This window comes from Cervus elaphus, chromosome 11 (genome assembly GCF_910594005.1).
Source record: "Cervus elaphus chromosome 11, mCerEla1.1, whole genome shotgun sequence".
NCBI lineage: Eukaryota > Metazoa > Chordata > Mammalia > Artiodactyla > Cervidae > Cervus > Cervus elaphus.
The window spans coordinates 20,425,898-20,445,408 of NC_057825.1; the positions used below are offsets into that span (position 1 = coordinate 20,425,898).

The window sequence follows — 19,511 nt, forward strand, 5'->3', positions numbered from 1 at the left end:
CTGCTGTGTGACCCTGGGCCTCCGTGTCCTCGTCCAGAGAGTGGGCAAGTGCTTTCCACATGGCCCCTCACCTGGCCTGGCGTCTCCTTGGCAGGAGAGCTGGGCAGGCAGGAGGGCTGGTACTGATCTGTCTAGCTGAGATGTAGCCTCAGAAATAATCTTCATGGCAGAAGCAAGTTTGACTGTGAGAGTTTATGGGAAAAACTTCTAGGTTAAACTTCTCCTGCTGGCCCCCAATTCCTTCTATGCGTTCCCCGTGGACAAACATTTAAACCCCAGTTTTGTGCTTGATATGCCCCCAAATCTGGGTAGGTAGACACACTTTCAGTTCAGTTCACTTGCTCAGTTGTGTCCGACTCTTTGCGACCCCGTGGACTGCAGCACGCCAGGCCTCCGTATTCATCACCAACTCCCAGAGTTTGCTCAAACTCATGTCCCTTGAGTCGGTGATGCCATCCAACCATCTCATCCTCTGTCGTCCCCTTCTCCTCCTGCCTTCAATCTTTCCCAGCATCAGGGTCTTTTCCAATGAGTCAGTTCTTCACATCAGGTGGCCCAAGTATTGGAGTTTCAGCTTCAGCGTCAGTCGTTTCAATGAATATTCAGGACTGATTTCCTTTAGGATGGACTGTTGGATCTCCTACACACTTTAGTGGATATTTATTGAGGACATTTTATGTCTGAGTCTCTGTGCAAAGGACTGAAGGTGAGTCTCTGTGCAAAGGCCTGAAGGATGGAGGTGGCAGAGCAAGGCTTGACCCAGAGAAGAAAAAGAAATGGTTCCTGCCACGAGGGCCGGGGGGTCATGATGGTGTGTACACTCTGAAACCTAGCAGATAACTGCTCACTGGAGGGACAGATGTGACTCTGGGGCAACGACCAGCGGGAGAAAAGGTTTTGGCAGGTTTTTCCTTAAGGCAGTTCTATGTGCTTATTGTAACCAGTTTTTGAAAGCAAGAATAATCTAGGAAATTTGCTCCACCAAGGAAGCTCATTGCATCTGAGTCACTGCATCTCAGAGTGAATTTGCTTATCAAGGCCACTCAGGACAGAATGAGTGGGGAAGACGGACTAGTGACTTGGTTAGCGTTTGATCTGGCCGTGGCTGGGAGCTTGCCTGAATTCCTTCCCTTTGTGACTGTAAAGGGCATTTTGTGAGGGCAGTAAATCTAGGAGGCTCTATGTCTCGAAATGCAGAGGCAAGAATCTTTCAGTTCATTCACCACTGTCCTGGGAACAGCTTCAGCCCCTCGGGCGGGGAGCGTAGAGGAAGTGGGGTCTTTGTTAATTGCTTGCCAAAAAGCCATCGGAGGTGGGTAACAAGGGCCGGCTGGTAATAACCCATGCTTTCTTCTTTTAAAATAACTTTATACTCTCAGCTTGCACACTTAGCACTGTTTAGGTTTCCTGCAATTAACCCTGATGGCTGCACAGAGCACGGTGGCCCAGCACCCCTCTGAGGCCGGGGCTCAGCGCTTTTTAGTGACCTATAAAGGGGAGGCTCTGGAGTATCTTAGGAGAAAGTAACAGCTTTAAAACCCCTGCCCACCCCCCCATAATTTATAGCGAAAGGAGTGCTGGTTTTAGTGACTTTGAATCAACTGAGAGATTTCGGTTCTGTGAAAGCGAAAAGACTAAAAGGTAGGTGTGTGTTCCAGTTTCTGATAGTAATTCACCGAAACTAGCTGATGGCTAAGACGAAGGAGAGGAAACCATCTATTACAGCTGTGCATGTGCTTGCTAAGTCGCTTTAGTCGCGTCCGACTCTTTGCGACCCCATGCACGTAGCCTACCAAGCTCCTTTGTCCATGGGATTCTCCAGGCAAGAATACTGGAGTGGGTTGCCATGCCCTCCTCCAGGGGAATCTTCCTGACCCAGGGATCGAACCCGCGTCTTACATCTCCTGCCTTGGCTGGCAGGTTCTTTCCACTAGCACCACCTAGGAAGCTTCCATCTATTACAGCTGGAATGTTCATTTCTGAGTTGAGAGTAAATGAGCCGTTTGTTCGTCTGGCAGGCAAATAATTATGCGTTTATTATTATTCATAGTAATAAATAACTGAAGGTGGACTTTAAGTTCAGCCTGGGGCCCCAAAGCCAAGTGGCACTTGGTCCTTCCTGGAAGCTCAGGGCCGTGGGAGGACACAGGCCAACCAAGACTTCCCTCAGAGATCCACATGCATAGTCACAGAAATCGAACTTCTGGGAAATCTCTGGGCAGCAGGCTCCCACCGACAGCTTAAGATGCTGTGGGATCCCCAAGGATGCACCGACTTCTGGGATGAGAGTGTCTCAGAGGGTGTCACCGGTGACGCACTTGGGTCCTGAAAAATGGGTGGATTACCAGTTGGAGAAAGACAGCGGCAGCAAGTGAACCTAAATAGCAGCCACTGTACTGATTACTTCTCATGTGCCAGTGACTGCTGGAGTTAAAATGGAGTGAGTGAGTGAGTGAGTGAGTGAGTGAGGTGAGTGTGTTACTACCTAGCACTGAGATATGAAGAAACAGAGGCATGTGCAATAGAATGAGGTGTGCCTGTCCTTACTGCCCTGGGAAGAGCTGACTCATTTGAAAAGACTCTGATCCTGGAAAGATTGAAGGCAGGAGGAGAAGAGGACGACAGAGGATGAGATGGTTGGATGGCATCACTGACTCAATGGACCTGAGTTTGAGTAAACTCTGGGAGTTGGTGATGGACAGGGAGGCTTGGCGTGCTGCAGTCCATGGGGTCACAAAGAGTCGGATATGACTGAGCAACTGAACTGAACTGAACTGAATCTATTCAGTACAGAGGGGATAGGTGTCTGGAAGGAAAAACTAACCTGTGCCTGCCTTCTTAGACCAAGAGATTTGTCCTTATTTTTAAATGCCTTTTAAGGAATATTAAATTTGCTTACAATAGAGCAGAAAATCCAGGTTTCTGTAATGTTTGTTGTTTGGTTCGAAGTCATGTCTGACTCTTTGTGACTGCATGGACTGCACCATGCCAGGCTCCCCTGTCCTTCACTATCTCCCAGAGTTTGCTTAGATTCATGACCATTGAGTCGGTGATGCTATCTAACCATCTCATCTCTAACACCCCCTTCTGCTTTCACCTTCAATCTTTCCTAGCATCAGGGTCTTTTCCAGTGAGTTGCCTCTTCGCATCAGGTGGCCTAAGGATTGGAGCTTCAGCTTCAGCATCAGTCCTTCTAATGAATATTCAGGGTTGATTTTCTTTAGGATGGACTGGTTGGATCTCCTTGCAATCCAAGGAGCCCTCAAGAGTCTCCTCCAACACCACAATTCGAAAGCATCAATTCTTCAGCTCTCAACCTTGTTTGTGGTCCAGCTTTCACATCCGCACATGACTACTAGAAAAACCATAGCTTTGACTATTCAGACCTTTGTCAGCAAAGTGATGTCTCTGCTTTTTAATACGGTGTCTAGGTTTGTCTAGCTTTTCTTCCAGGAGCAAGTGTCTTTTAATTTCATAGCTGCAGTCACTGTCCGCCTCTGCGGACAGTTTTGGAGCCCGAGAAAATGAAGTCCGTCATATTTCTGTAATATAGACATCTTCTTTCTCTATGGGGAAATGTTTTGAACCTTTACTAACTGCTGTTATTTTGGACAGTAGTAGCCAGAGGCCTCAGGACTATCCCTTTTAAAAGCAGAGCTTATGCACAAAACCCTTTGGCCCTCCTGGCCTATATCAAGATGCCCTTTGTAAACTTGTCAGCTAGAGGATAAGATAAAACAAATTAGTCTCAGCTTCAGGGTCTCTCCTGCCAAAGGACTTGGTTGCATAGAAACCAGACGTACCAGTGAGCAAGGCAAGGTCATAGGGAAGGCCTTTGTGAGACAGTGAGCTTAAAGCAGAACAGTCTACCAGGTACAAAAGCTAAACCATCACGTTTTTCTTGTATTAACCAACAGTTCTATTGAGTCCAGTCTAAATGGACTTCATGGTTTGTATAAGTCTTTTAAGCATGTTCTCTGGATTTTAATAGTTCATAAGAGCTGGTTTTGTTATCCCCTTTGGAAGGCAGCCTCCCCAGAGCCTCAGAGCTGCGCTCTGTGGTCTCCCAGAAAGGCTCCCTCGGCCTTGGGCAGCAGGAACTGGTACAAGCAGTCAACTTCTAGATGAGAGGCTTCACCACAGCTGCTGGGCCCAGATTTCACTCGCCACGATCCTGGCCACCTGTGGTGAAGCGCTTGATTTCTGCTACTCGTGGGGTCTACTTCCTTGATTCCTGGAGAGAATTTTGGACTCTCAAGAGGGCTCTCAGTGTATGCAGTCTCAGTGGTCTAATTGCTTTGAGATTCTGTGATTGGCTGGCGCTGAATACCATGGGGTGTGTGTGCTAAGTCACTTGAGTCGTGTCCGACTCTTTGCGATGCTATGGGCTATAGCCCGCCAGGCTTCTCTGTCCATAGGATTCTCCAGGCAAGAATATGGAGTGGGTTGCCATTTCCTTCTCCAGGGGATCTTCTCCACCCAGGGGTTGAACCTGTGTCTCCTGCCTTGGCAGGCAGTTTTGTTACCCCTGAACCACCTGGGAAACATAATTTCAAGTACTTAAGGCTTGTACTTACTTATACTTTAATCAAAGCTCTTCCTTCCACCTCCATCCCCACCAACTAGAAACACTTTGTGTGCATATTACATACACAGAATATAGTCACTTTATTTCTGCTGGTGATGCTCAAACATCAAATATTTCCTCAATTCATGTGTTGGACTACAGTATAAACATTTATTGTTTATTCACTAAGTCATGTCTGACTCTTTTGTGACCCTATGGACTATAGCCCATGAAGCTCCTCTATCCATGAGATTTTCCAGGTAAGAACACTGGAGTGGGTTGTCATGACCTCCTCCAGGGGATCTTCCTGGCCCAGGGATCGAACCTGCATCTCTCATGTCTCTGGCATTAGCAGGTGGTTTCCTTACAACAGGCACCATCTGAGAAGCCCAAAGACCATGGGGACACACCACATTATTGCAGGTGCTCAGTTAGTGTGGACAGATGAATGGGATGGTTCTTATCCTGTCCCATAGGAGGCACAGGCTTTAAATGTGCCCCTAAGCAAGTGCCGTCTTCCATGCTTTTGCCTGGGCTCATCTCTATGACCCAGCGTCTCCTTGGTTAAGGTGTTTTGTTTGTGTCAAGGGCATCTTGACCCCTGGACCTGCGTGAGCTGACAGCGACCTTTGCCTCCTGGACCTCTCTGGTTGGTGGTTCACGACGTGAACGTGTAGTGAACGGTGGTTCACTTGGGGGGGTCTTGGGTGTCAGGGGGGATGATCATGGTTTGTTTGCTCCCCCAGGTTTCTCTGGGAATTGTGTGGGCTGTGGCAAGAAGGGCTTCTGTTACTTCACGGAATTCTCCAATCACATCAACCTGAAGCTGACCACGCAGCCCAAGAAGCAGAAACACTTGAAGTACTACCTGGTCCGCAACGCCCAGGGGGCTCTGACCAAAGGGCCTCTCATTTGCTGGAAAGGCTCAGGTGAGCAAGCTCTGTGGGGTGGGCCATGTGAAGGGGGCACCTCCAGGCCAGCCAGGGGCCTGTTGGCCTGACTCTGGGCTGAGACTGCTCTGCAGTGCACGTGGTGGGCAAAAGGTCAGCCCTACGAAATCAAAATGCAATGTCGCCCTCTGGGCGTCCAGTTTATAGCATCAGTCTAATTGTATGGGCGCTTTGAACGCTCACACAGGGCCACATGGTGTGGGGTCTTCTTGTGGTAAGTATCTGGGGCGAGATTCTCAACCGGGGGTGATTCTTTCCCCCAGGGATATTTGGCGATGTCTGGAAACACTGTTAACCATTGTGATGGCAGGGAGCCCCTGGCATCTCATAGATGGAGGCCAAGGATGCTGTGCCCGGGGCAGCCCTCCGCAGAGAATTGTGCAGCCCACTGTCAATGGTGCTGAAGTTGAGAAGCCCCGACTTAGAGAAAGCTCAGTCCAGAGAGCCTGCCTCCCTGCCCCGCAGCCCTGTCAACCACGAACAGAAAAGATCAGCTTCCTGGGGCTGGGGCTGGCAGAAGAGAGCGGGCTTCAGCTTTAGGAAGGGCCTCCCTCCATCCTTCTCTTCTGTCGCCCTGTATCCTCCTGGCTGCAGTCAGCTCTGGAGACAGAGGGAGGGGCTGGATTTTCCAGACCCCACTGAGATGCCCCTTCTCCCATCAACCAACTGTGGAGGGACGTGTCCTAGAAGGGTTCTCAGCGAGGTGCCCAGGAGAGGCAGCCTGTTGTCCCTCACTTGTCTGTGTTGGTGCTCTCTGGTCACCTGGAATATCCCAGCCAGCTTCTGTGAGTAGAAAAAAGGGGCTTCAGGAGGGGCTGGTTCTAGGCATTCACCGCCTGTCCCCTCCCATCACTCCTCTCCTCCCTGTCCCTTTTTTTTTTGCTTGCAAAAAATTTGCTCAGTCATGTCTGACTCTTTGCCACCCTATGGACAGTAGCCCACCAGGCTCCTCTCTCCATGGGATTCTCCAGGCAAGAATACTGGACTGGGTTGCCACATCCCTCAATAAATATTTCTTGAGCTCCTACCATATACATGCCTGTCATTTTGTAGGTCCCGAAGAGGAAGTGGTTCTTCCCCTTGTGGGACCAGCCAAGAGTCCTTGATCACTTGCTGTGACAAAGCCCCTCTCAGGTTCGATACCTCACTGGGAGGTAATCTTCCCAACGGAGAGTGATTTTAGAGGGTGGAGGAAAGTATTGGCTCTGCCTTTGTTATTGTTGTGTTAGTTGCTCAGTCGTGCCCGACTCTTTGAGACCCCAGGGACTGCAGTCTGTCAGACTCCTCTGTCTGTGAAATTCCCCAGGCAAGAATACTGGAGTGGGTTGCCATGCCCTCCTCCAGGGGATTGTTCAGATCCAGGGATGGAGCCCGGGTCTCCTACACTGAAGGCAGATTCTTTCCGTCTGGGCCACCAGGGAAGCCAGCTGTTCCTTCACCTTTGAGTAATGCTGTTCGTCCCTTGGACTTGAAGCTTTCATTTGCATCATGTGTTTTTCCTGTAATGCTGTTCGTCCCTGGACTTGGAGCTCTTGTTTGCATCATGTGTTTTTCCCTTCTTCCCAAATGGTCACCACTGCTCCTGCTGCTGGCAAGAGGACTGTCCCTCAAGTGGCTTCCCCAGAGACCGAGCCTGGGGAATGCCCCCCCACCCCAGCCTCCCCCGCCCCAGCTGCACCAAAGCATCAGTGGGGAAGGTGTTGGCACCCTTGCGGTTATCTCGGCGCCTGGCTCTCCCGCAGGCCGAGTTCTGGCCTCGGAAGTCATGGGTCGCTGTTGGGGAGGAGCAGGAGCTGCCTGTCACGAGTGCCTCTTCCCCCGCAGAGTTCAGAAGCCGGCAGGTGTCCGTGGGTGCGTGCTCCAGCTCTCTGTTCCCGCCGCTGGACAGCTCTGGGCCCCCGGCCCCCTTCCCCGGCGAGCCTGGTCCCGGGACAACCCCGAGCGCCCCGCTGGGAGCCCCGCAGGCAGGTGAGGTGGTGGCACAGCGCTGGAGGTGTTGGGAGTCGGTTTTAGTTTCCCCAGCTGAAAATCGGAGGTGCGAAGATGCTTGCCTAGGCTATCACGGGCAGTAGGGTTTGATAGCAGGTATTTCAGCTTCGTGAACTTGGCCTCGACCATGCGAAACACACCTAATAAGCATGACAGCTGATGGCAAGTAGACAGCAACCTCCTTCGCAAGGGCTCTGGCGGGGGGGTTGGTGGTTGGGGGTCCTCCTGCCCAGGGGGTTCTGCTGAGGGGCCCCGGGCCCCTGCTGCATGTGGTTCAGCAACCACAGCGAAAAGGCTGAGCGGGGAATGCACTCCCCCCAGAGGCCCCCTGTCCCCCTTCCAGCGCTGCCGCCTCCTCGCTGAGAGATTTGGGGCAGCTCATTTTAACTCTGCGACTCTCCGTTTCCTCTGTACACTTGGAGAGAATCTTTTCTGTCTAATTTGCAGGGTGATTATAAAAATTAAACATGATGACAGTGATAGCAAATACTTACTGCTTGCAACCTTCTGTTAACTCCGTCGTCCTCACAGTGGCTCTAATATTACCCCCACCCTCTAGATGAGAAGGTGGACGCACAGGGAGGGGGTGTAACGTTCAGGAAGGTTGTACCATGAGTTCGAGGCAGCGTGGGGCTCAGACAGGGGGCGTCTGGCTTCAGAGCCGCCACCTCGACATAGGGGATGTTCGGTGCTCCTCCTGACTCTGAAGTACCCCCCACACCATTCTGGCCCATGTCGGTGACTTAGAGCAGAGCCCACAATTGCCCCCAGAATCCTCCGGAGGCCCGGGGAGCCCCAGATCCTATATGTAGTCTGACCCTGGGCGACGGCAAATCCGACTGCTTTCCTGAGCATATTTGACGTGACCCTGAACCCGGGAGGGTGAGCGAGAGGGTGGGAGGAGGTGGAGCAGGTGCAGGGGTGCTCCTGGAATCCTGGGACCCCCACGGGCCCTTCTCTCACCAGGAGTGCTCAGTGGAGCGTGTGTGGGAGCGTGTGTCCTGTGTGTGCACGTGTGTGCATGTCCATGTGTGTCTGCTTTCTCGGGAGGCTGGGGGTGGACAGAATCACTGTCAAGAGTCCTGACCTCTGACGGGCCACATCAGTGGAAAGCTAATTTGTTCAACGGAGGGAGAGCCATTTCCTGCTTGCTGGGCTCCCAGAGCGTCCCATGGTCTCCCCTCTTTGTCTCTGCTCTCAGGACCAGCCCCCGATCACTCCGCCCTAACTGCTGCCCTGGGTCCAGCTGTTTTCAACGGCAAAGATTCCCCGAAGCACCAGCCGCTGGTGAAGAATCGCCTGTCTGCAGTGCCACGCCCCTCGGCCTTAGGTAACCTTGACCGTCCTGTTCTGAGGAGGTGGGGGGTGCTTGCTCTGCTCTGGGCCACGGCGGTGGCGGGTGGGGGACATGGGAGCCACCGCGCCGGGGCCCCTGAGCCTCCTGGAGTTGGAATGAGTCAGGCTGGATCAGCAGACACCTCCTGCGTCTCTGGGAGTGTGTCCAGCCTCCAGTGCTGGGGGAGTCTCTGGGAGTGTGTCCAGCCTCCAGTGCTGCGGGTAGGTAGGCACGTGGCTTCTGCCCCCAATCTGGGTGATGGGTGTGTGCCAGGACGAAGTGGGAGCCCGTTATGAGTGGTGGTCTGTCGCCCTCTGGGCTGGTGACGTTCCCAGGAACAGTCATTGTCACGTGTCCTGGGAGTCCAGTTACTGCGTGGAGCCTGGCCTGGAGGATGCAATGGGTGCTGGTAGAGACAGGGGGCTTGCACCATTAAGGGCACAGCTGGAGCCTCGGAGTCCCGTGCCTGAGGCCTGCTCTGGGCAGGGTGGCGTCTGTTTCAAGAAACCGCTTCTGAAGCTACACGGAGTGTGTGACAAGGATCTGGGGGCTCAGTGGTTCTCAGCGGAAATGCTGCCCTGCACAGGATGGGATGGGGTGGGGGCGGGGCGGGGCGGGGGAGGTAGGAAATGTGCAGAGTCCCTTTCTGCGTAGTCCCAGCTTGGGGTCTGGGTGTTGCAGTGCCTGCAGGGAGTGGGCTACAGTTGAAGGCTTGTCTCTCTCCAAATGCCAAATAGGGTCCCCCTTCCCAGCACCAGGACACATGGCCAGAAATGGTTGGTCCACAGGGGCAGCTCCTGGTGACATCGTTTTGGGAAAGCTTTGGGGAAGATCCTCTGGAGGAGGGCATGGCAACCCACTCCAGTATTCTTACCTGGAGAATCCCCATGGACAGAGGAGCCTGGCGGGCTACAGGGCTGTAACGTCAGACACAACAGAAGTGACTTAGCACGCACGCATGAGGAGCTTAGGGTCCGTGTAGAGGCAGTTAGCACCCCAAAGGAAGAAAACACCTGCAGACCTTCTGCCTTTATACTGAGGCCCCATCCCATAGCCCTTCCTCCTCTGGTAGTTTAACATGGCTTTTAGAGGAGCCGGCATCTCCTTCTGTGTGGGAGCTCTTCCCCGCTCTTGAGGACAGATGTGTGGGGAAACGAAGATATGGTTCTAAATGACATCAAGGTGACAGAAGCTGCCGCAGAGGTTGCAGGGGTCAGAGGAGCCCACCTGTGGGAAAGCTCTTTGCAAGCAAAGAACTTCATGTCTTTAAATGTTTTACTCACTTCGTTTCATTCATTTTCAGTCGGTCTAAAGAAGAGGTGAAAATAACTTTGGGTTATTTTTAAGAGACTCAGAAGCAATAATTCTCAAACTGCAGCACATCTAAGCGCAAGCAGGGGTGCTTGTGGCTAAGTGTTTCCTATCATTTCTGGAGATCTTCTTCTGTAGGTTGAGGTGTGCCCAGGAGCAGACGCTTGGAACAAGCTCCTCCTGGTTTTGTCCAGCTTTGTCTCTGGCTAGATTTGGAGAAACACTGCTCTAAACCAGTGGTTCTCAACCCTGGTTATGGTTTAGAATCACCAGGAGCTTGGGGCGGGGATGGGGGGTGGGGTTGGTCATCGGGAGGTGTGTGGACATACTGGGATCCTGATTTCCTTGGGAGAGGGTTGCATCCAGGAATAGAGTGTTTTAAAGTTTAGACTTTGTATAATGCATCATGGTTGAACATAAAGCGCTAAAGGTAAGGGAAATTTTGTGTCAGATTGGTCCCCAAAAATGTGGTAACCAGTTCTTGGTATTTTGAAGAATCCAAGAACAGAGCATGAGTCACGCTCACGCTGTTCTGGCGTGGGCAGGATGACTCATTAGTGGCAGTGGGTACCAGCTTCTGTTCCCCTGGATTTTTTTAGCCTGAAATTAGCTTTCAGGGCTGGGATGGGGAGAGGTGCACAGGTGGATCGGTACTGCCCCCGAGTGGTGAAACTGTGGTGGAGGGTTGACTGCCGCTGGGGCTTGTCTACAGAAACAAGTATTAATTTGCTTGAATGTGGAGACGATGATGGACTTCCCTGTAGTTCAGACATAAAGAATCTGCCTGCAGTGTGGGAGACCTGGGTTCGATTGCTGGGTCGGGAAGATCCACTGGAGAAGGGATAGGCTACCCACTCCAGTATTCTTGGGCTTCCCTGGTGGCTCAGTTGGTGAAGAACCCACCTGCAGTGTGAGAGACCTGGGTTCAATCCCTGGATTGGGAAGATCCCCTGGAGAAGGGAGGATCTGGACTTGGTGGCTACCATTTATTGGCCCCAAATTTTGTGCCTTACGTATATTCTCTTTAGTCTTGATGAAGTCACCTTTCAGAGTAGGTTTTATGATCCCATTGTAATGATGAAGGAGGTAAGGCTCAGAGAGCTAAAGCTTAGACACTGACACAGCTTTGGAATGAAACGTTTATAGAGGTCAACAGGATATTTCTTTAAGCCTAGATACTTCCTCTAAACTGTTGGTTAGTTGCTCAGTCACGTCCGAGTCTTTGCAACCCCATGGACTGTAGCCCACCAGGCTCCTCTGTCCATGGGATTCTCCGGGCAAGAATACTGGAGTGGGTTGCTGTGTCCTCCTCCAGGGGATCTTCCAAACCCGGATCAAACGGGCTCTTTTGCATCACAAGCAGATTCTTTCCCATGTGAGCCACCAGGGAAGCTAAAATGCACTAGATGCTAAAATGCATTGTAAAGCTGTGCTTTAAAAAAAATAACAAGTGTTCTCCAGCTCAGGGGAACATTTTGATGAAGCATGTCTTTGGTGATAGCCTAATTCACACTCTGAACGTTGTCTAGGTATCTTATCAAACTCCGGCCCCCCAAAAAAACGCCACAAAGGCTGGTCTCCAGAATCTCCATCAGCTTCGGATGGTGGCTACCCCCAGGGAGCGGGGACCAGAGCCAAGTATGGTAAGTGATGGAGCCAGCCCCAGATGCAAGGCTTGGGAACTGGTGGGGTGTGTGTGTGTGTGTGAATGTGTGTGTATGAGCACATGCATGTTCGTGTGTGCATATGTGTGTGTGTACACACATGCTTTCATATGTATGGGTGAGAAAGTTCTAGGGAGGCACACCAGTATAACGAAAGAGTCTCTTTCTCATGTATTAGACTTGCTTCACAAAGCCCAGGATTCCTGGGCAGTATTGAGTTCCCTGATCTTAGAGGAATTTTTTTCTAAAAGGCTTGCTTGTCACTTGGCAGGGACATTGAAGAAGAGAAAACTGGGTTGTTCGGTGGGGAAGGGGGACCCAGTGACCTTTAAGATCTTTTGACTCAGGAACCTGTGGTTCCCAGACTTGGGTGCTCCTGGAGGTGCAGAGAAGGTCGAGTTGTAGCAGGTGCGTTGACTGGCCTGATGTCAGGTCTGCCGGAGGTGGATGCCCTGTCTGACGTATCCTCTTCACGCTCTCGGCGTGTCCCTAGAAAGCGCAGGTGTGACCTGCATGCCCCAGGTCGGCTTGGTGGGACCAGCTTCAGTCACCTTTCCTGTTGTGGCCTCCGGAGAACCAGTGTCCGTTCCCGATAACTTGTTGAAGATATGCAAGGCCAAGCCAGTGATCTTTAAAGGCAAGTACAGCAATGGACCGGGGGCGGAAGGTTGGGGAGCCCAGGGAATACATGAGAAACAGACAATATGACACATCATCCCAGTCTGACTCCACTCCAAGTTGTCCTCCTGGGAAAACTTCTAAAGCCGTTTCCAGGGCAATGAGACAACCAAGCAGACCGATCACTGGGGTGGCCCCTGATCAGATGCCAGAAGTTTCAGAGCCCATCACTGTTTTCCTTGAGACGGCCCTGTTCCGTGATGACCATTTGCTTGTTCGTTTGTTCTAACCCTTTTATCTGGGCCCCGCTGTAGCATCTTTGTGCCTTTTTTATGACAAATGTCACATCCTTCCCCTAAGAGTAATTCTTTCTGTTGCCTCTGATAAACCAGAAGGTTTGTGAGCAGTGCTCCCCAAATTGTGGTTCCTGGACCAGCAAAAACAGCATCATCCAGGAGCTCAATAAAGATGTGAATTCCCAGGCCCACCCATCCCAGAATCAGAACCAGGCCCCAGTTGGAATCAGAGGCTCTGTGGTGGGGTCTGGCAGTCTGTGTTTTAGGAAGCCTTTCAGGGGACCCCAGCGCACCCTCAGGTTTGGTAAGCAATTTTCTTGAGGCTGTGAACTGTGTCCCAGTCTAGATTTCCCCGGAGCTGAGCGTGGTGCCTGCACACAGCAGGTGTCTACTCAGTGCGTGTCTGGTGAATAAACGGAGGCCGTCTGAGTACACGGTACCCTGCAGGCACTTACCACATTTAATCATCTCAGCAACCACACAAGGGTTTGATATCTTCACCTCATTTTACACATGCAGAGACTGAGGCTTGAGGAAGTGAAGCTTCTTGCTGAGGGTAACCTAGTTAATAAATAGATCTGGCCTGGGCTGTCCTGCCTCTGAGGGCTGCCGTCAGAATTAATCTTGTACCATTTGCTGAAGCATTTGTCAAGTTCTGTCAATGTTTGGAGTCTCTGATCTGTACAGTGGTTTATTTTCCTAACTCAGCTCATCGAGGAGTCCTGGGGGGCTGGGAGGCTGGGAGGCATGGGTGATGGCCGAGCAGCTTTAGTAATTCTCTCTGGGCCTTAGTATACTCAGCTGTAACATAAGAAATTGGACTAAATCTGGGGTCTTCAATGTCCGGGATCTAATGCCCAATGATCGGAGGTGGAGCTGATATAATAATAATAAAAATAAAGTGCACAGTAAATGTAATGTTCTTGAATCATCCCCAGACCATAATCCCACCCCTACCCTGGGTCTGTGGAAAAACTGCCTTCCATGAAACTGATCGCTGGTGCCAAAAAGATGGAGACTTTCAAATGAATAAGCAAACTCATTTATAAGCAAATAATAAGCATATAATAATAAGCATAAATTCATAAATAAGCAAATGAATAAGCTACAGCCCCTGTCAGTTATGAGAGCAGGTGCACAAACCATCACAAGCTGAGAGTTCAAGATTTCCCCACAAAGGAGCTTGAGTTGCCTCAAGTGCAGCTGGCCTGCATGTTTTCACTCCCTTTCATGCCGAGACCCCCAGGCTTCCCTGCTGGCTCAGTGGTAAAGAATCTGCCTGCAATGCAGGAGGCACAGGAGATGCAGGTTCGATCCCTGGGTGGGGAAGATCCCCTGGAGGAGGGCAGGGCAACCCCTTCCAGTATTCTTGCCTGGAGAATCCCATGGACAGAGGAGCCTGGTGAGCTATGGTCCACAGGGTCACAAAGAGTTGGATACGACTGAGCACGCACGTGTGCACCTGTGGGGATCACGCATTGTGCCTGAGGCCAGTTGCCAAGCCATGCTGTGCCCCCACCCCCAGGCCACGGGAACTTCCCCTACCTCTGCGGCAACCTGAACGACGTGGTCGTGAGCCCCCTGCTATACACGTGCTACCAGAACTCGCAGTCCATCTCCAGAGCCTACGAGCAGTACGGGGCCTCCACCATTCAGCCCATCTCGGAGGAGATGCAGCTCCTGCTGACCGTCTACTATCTCGTCCAGCTGGGTGAGTCCCCTCCCATTTCGCGGGGACCACTGGTGGAATAATCACTGAAGGAGGGACGTGCACATGGCCTGATCACGGACCCTCACTCAGAGCCCTTCTGAAGACGGCCTCTGTCGTCAGGTCACTGCAGTGGTCATCACCTGAGGGGCTGGGATGGCAGTGAGAATTCAAATACGACTTCCTGGGACTTGCCTGGTGATCCAGTGGTTACGAATCTGCCTTGGAACGCAGAGGACGTGGGTTGGGGAACTAAGACCCCACGTGTCACAACGAAGACCTGATGCAACCATATATATATATTTTTTTCAAAAGTGATTTCCCTGCCATTCTAGGTGCAGAGATACAGCAGGAATACCACAAAGGCTCTGCCCTCAAGGATTCTGTAGGAGAGAGATACAGTAAACAAGAGGAAAAGAAGCAATGGGAGTGGGGTGGGTGGTTGTGGGCTGATTCAGGTCGTCGGGAAAGGTGTCTCTGAGTCGAGATCTGAGTGATGAGGGGGAGCCAGGCTTGTGAAGATCTCAGGGAAGCAGAGTCGGGGGGGTGGGCAAGGGCCGAGGGGCGGGTGGGAGCATGGCACCCCAGGTCAGCAGGAGCCAGGGAGGCCTCCTAGTGAGAACCTGAGAGTGAGGGTGTTGTCAGAGAGCCGACAGGGCCTCAGGCTAAGGTCAAAAGTCTGTATGTCAGACACGGTGAGAACAACTTGTGTTTATTTGCTCAGGCTGCCGTAGCAAAATACCACAGACTGTGCTTAAGCCACAGAGGTTTTATCTTCTCATAGTTCTGGAGGCTGGAAGTCCAAGGTCAGAGTGGCCCCATGGTGGGGTTCTGGGGAGGCCCTCTCTTCCTGGCTTGCGGACGGCTGTGTCCTCCCATGGCCTTTCCTTCATGCATGTGTGTGGGGACAGAGGGTGAACTCCAAAGTTGCTTCCTTTTCTTATAGGGACACCCATCCTACTGGCCTAGGACCCCACCCTTATGAATCCACTTAACCTTAGCTACTTCTTTAAAGGCCCTCTCGCTAAATATAGTCACTTTGGGGGTTAACACTTCAATGTATGAATGGAGGGGGACACAATTCAGTCCAAAGCACCACTGGAATGCTTTCAGGCAGGGGACAGATAGGATCTGGGCTTCCCTGGTGGCTCAGATGGGTAAAGAATCTGCCTGCAGTGGAGGAGACCCAGGTTCAATACTTGGTTCGGGTGGGTCCCCTGGAGAAGGGAATGGTAACCAACTCCAGTATTTTTCCCCGGGAAATTCCATGTAGCCTGGTGGGCTGTAGTCCATGGGGTCACAAAGAGTCAGACACGACTGAGTGACTTTCAGTTTTAGATATGATCTGACTTCATTTCATTAATGGCCGAGAATTGAGGGCTGGCTGATGACTGACTGTTGGGTTGGGGCATGTGGAAACCACTGTCAACCCGGGTGGGTAGAGATATGAGGAGAGTGGGGACAAAACCCACACTGGAATGGGTCAGAGGGGATGGAGGCGAGGAGACAAGCATGGTGAGTGTGGGCAGCTCTTGCGATTGCTTTAATGGGTGGTGGTGCTTCTGGAAGGGGCTGTGGGCTCCAGGGAAAGACTTTAAAAAGACAGGAGATACAACAGCTTATCTAATCCAGTTTTGGCGCAGCCCCATGAGGAAGTGGTGTGATCCCTATTTTTTCAGATCAGAAAGCTGTATCCTAAGATAGCTCAAGGCTCCACAGCTGGTGCTGGGTGTAGCTGGATGGGGACACGTTTTCTAAATCAAACTGTGGCTCTCTTTCCACTGGCTCACCCAAATGTAAAGTTCTGACATGTAAACCAGAAAATAATTATAGGGAAAAATGTTGAAAGTACTCAGTCTCGCTAGTTGTCAAAGAAGTACAAAGTTAAAAAATCAAACAAATGGAGTTTTTCTCAATTCAGTTGATGATAAGAACCCAAATGGTGGTATCCAATAGAACTAGGGGTGCAGTAGAAGACGTGTTGTTGTGGTTTGTTAATGTGATGGTAAGTTGTCATATTTAGACCCTCTGCAGACAGTCTGATAATGTGTTGCCAGTCAGCTCTGTAGGTCCATTTAGGCTCAGGAAGTTATGTCTTTTACATAATGCTGTGTCCTGCAGACGTATTTTTGAAGGTGCTTACTCAGAAGCAATGCAAGGGTCAATGATAGATCAGTGTTGCTAAGTCTGTGATGGTGCCTCCAAGTCACGGGACATCAAGCGCCTGGTAACAGTGCTGTGTGTGAAAGCTGTAAACATCATGATTGTGGTTTGATGCTGGCATGATGGTAAGGAGGCGGATACATCCTGAAGTGATTTCCCCACAATCATTAACAGTGATTTAAACCCATTGTAGTGATTAAAAGGGCTTCCCTGGTAGCCCAGATGGTAAAGAATGTGCCCACAAAGTGGGAGACCCAGGTTCGATCCCTGGGTGGGGAAGATCCCCTGGAGAAGGGCATGGCAACCCACTCCAGTATTCTTGCCTGGAGAGTTCCACGGACAGAGGAGCCTGGTGGGCTCTACAGTCCATGGGGTCACAGAGAGTCAGACAGGACTGAATGACTTTCAGTTCAGTTCATAGTGATTTAAGACTCTGATGCTGGCAAAGATGAGGGCAGGAGGAAAAGGGGTCGACAGAGGATGAGATGGTTGGATGGCATCACTGCCTCATTGGACATGAGTTTGAGCAGGCTCCTGGAGATAGTGAAGGACAGGGAAGCCTGGTGTACTGCAGGCCATGGGGTCACAAAGAGTCAGACACGACTGAGCGACTGCACAACAAAAAATTCCAGCACGTGGGGGGAAAAAGGCTGAGAAGCACTCAAAAGTAGTGGTTCTTTTAGGCAGACGAGATGAGGGCTGCGTTTGCAGCCTTCCTCTGTTTTGGATGTGGATTATTCAGATTGTATCAGGTGGACACTGGGGTACCACGCGTCTCCCCATCTCTGCCCCGTGGTGTGGGCGGGGCAGATGCTGAAGCCCCTCCCACCCGCCTTGTCGTTGCCAGCGGCGGACCAGGTGCCCCTGATGGAGGACCTGGAGCAGATCTTCCTGCGCTCGTGGCGCGAGTCGCATCTGACGGAGATCCGGCAGTACCAGCAGGCGCCGCCCCAGCCCTTCCCACCCGTGCAGGGCGCCGTGGCACCCGTGACCTCCGCGCAGCTGCCCTGGCTGGCCGGCTTGGCTGCCAGCTCCTGCAACGACAGCGTGCACATCATCGAGTGCACCTACTCTCTGGCCGAGGGCCTCTCCGAGATGTTCCGGCTGCTGATCGAGGGCAAGCTGGCCAAGACCAACTACGTGGTGATCATCTGCGCCTGCCGGAGCGCCGCCATTGACTCCTGCATCGCCGTCACCGGTGAGGCTGGGCCCTCCGCTGGGATGCTTCTGGTGACCCCCCAGAAAACCCCCCACCACCTGGCTGTTGGCCCCTCGGGGGCCTGGGGTTTGCATCAGCGCTGGTTAGTAACTGCAGTTAACTCTCAAAGCCCCTGGTGTGCCCTGAATAGCACGATTCTGGAAAATTCCATTCCTCCTGAAATGAAAGGTGCTGCAGTTCTGGTTCCTCTGAGAGACTGGGGGCAAGTTTGGGGTCTGTATAGATGTGCAGAAACCCCTTCACACCTGTGATCAGTGACTCCAGTCCTCAGCATCTTCAACTACATAATGGAGAGAAAAAATAATGACCTTACTGGGTTGTGTGGGTTAATGAGGCTGTCAGCTAATTAACTATAAAAACACTTATTGAAGCCCTACTATGTGCAGCCACTGTCCTGGGGGCTGGGGATACAGGAGAGATGTCCTGCTTTCCTGGAGCCCATGTGCTGGTGGAGAGGCAGACACTGGGTGGGGGGTGCGAAATGTCCCCGGAGGAAGGGGGAAGTGTAAAGGATCACAGATGAGGGGCTGATTTCACATTGTTCCTCTGCCGGGTCCTCGTTATCTCTTATCATTCCTTCATCCTGAATGCCTTCTGTGTTTTTTTTAATAAATTCTTTACATTGATTTGAATAGTACCTTCAGTACTGGAGCCTCTGGTGCGTCAGGCATTGGGCTGCACATTTCATAAACTTTGCCCTGTTTCGTCCTCATGATAGTCCTGCGAAGTAGATAGAGCTGCCAGCCATGAATTCCAGATGAGGAAGCTGGGTCGGCCCGGGTTACACAGCTGGTTAAGTGGGGGAGAGAGTCAGGTTCCAAACTGGGCTCTGGGGCATGTGTACCATTCATTCATTTCACCAGCAGCAGGAAGCCCTGCTCTTAGCCAGGTGTGGTGCTGGGCTTGGAGGATGGAGGGAGAAAGGGGTCCAGACACAGACTCTGCCATCGAAGAGCTCCTGCACTAATTCTAAGTGGAGGGCCCCATCAAAGCTGTCGTTTGTTTTCCAGGAAAATACCAAGCCCGGATTCTTTCTGAGAGCCTTCTCACCCCAGCCGAGTACCAGAAAGAAGTCAATTATGAGCTGGTTACCGGGAAAGTGGACTCGCTAGGGGCCTTTTTTAGCACCCTGTGTCCAGGTACGCTTGTAGTCAGACAGGTGCAAGTCACCATACACTGATGAGGCAGAAATACACAGACACAAGGGAGAGGCCGTCTCAGAGCCCATCCCCGTGAGCTGCCGAGGCTGGCCTGGATTTGCAGGTGCGGTGGCCCTTCCGTGGTGCGGGGTCTCTGGCTGGCTGATTCCTGCTCTGGCTGTGTGGTGTCTGTCCTTTGGGGGCACACGAGCGCCTCGTGCATGGTCCTCTCCACCTCCAGGGCTCTGTCCATCACCCTCCTGCCTCCCCCTCTCAGTTGCTTAAAGCCTCTTGTTGGAGAAGTGTATTCTCTGTGCTTCATTCTGTGTGTTCCAAGCTTTGAGTGCCCATCTACCTTCTTTTCCTGGCTACTCGCCCCTCAAGAGTCACCCCATTTCCTCCCAGAAACTTTGCTGGCCCCTCCTTCTCCAGGATGGGCTCAGACCCCTACCTCCTGACCTCTGGCCTCCTGCCCTAAAACCCACTGGGTCATAATGTCATTTTCCTGAGGACATCTGCCTTCCTAGGCCGTGGGCTCTTTCACAGGATGG

At 51.9% G+C, this 19,511-nt stretch overlaps 1 protein-coding gene across 1 annotated transcript in view; it reads left to right on the plus strand.

Moving 5' to 3' along the window:
* GREB1 (growth regulating estrogen receptor binding 1) overlaps window positions 1-19,511 on the plus strand; it is a 124,816-nt gene that overhangs the window by 66,232 nt on the left and 39,073 nt on the right. The window contains 8 exon segments of the mRNA XM_043917845.1: window positions 5,314-5,496; window positions 7,342-7,485; window positions 8,708-8,836; window positions 11,683-11,796; window positions 12,311-12,454; window positions 14,257-14,442; window positions 17,450-17,800; window positions 18,832-18,960. Of these exon segments, the coding sequence (XP_043773780.1) occupies window positions 5,314-5,496; window positions 7,342-7,485; window positions 8,708-8,836; window positions 11,683-11,796; window positions 12,311-12,454; window positions 14,257-14,442; window positions 17,450-17,800; window positions 18,832-18,960 (1,380 nt within the window).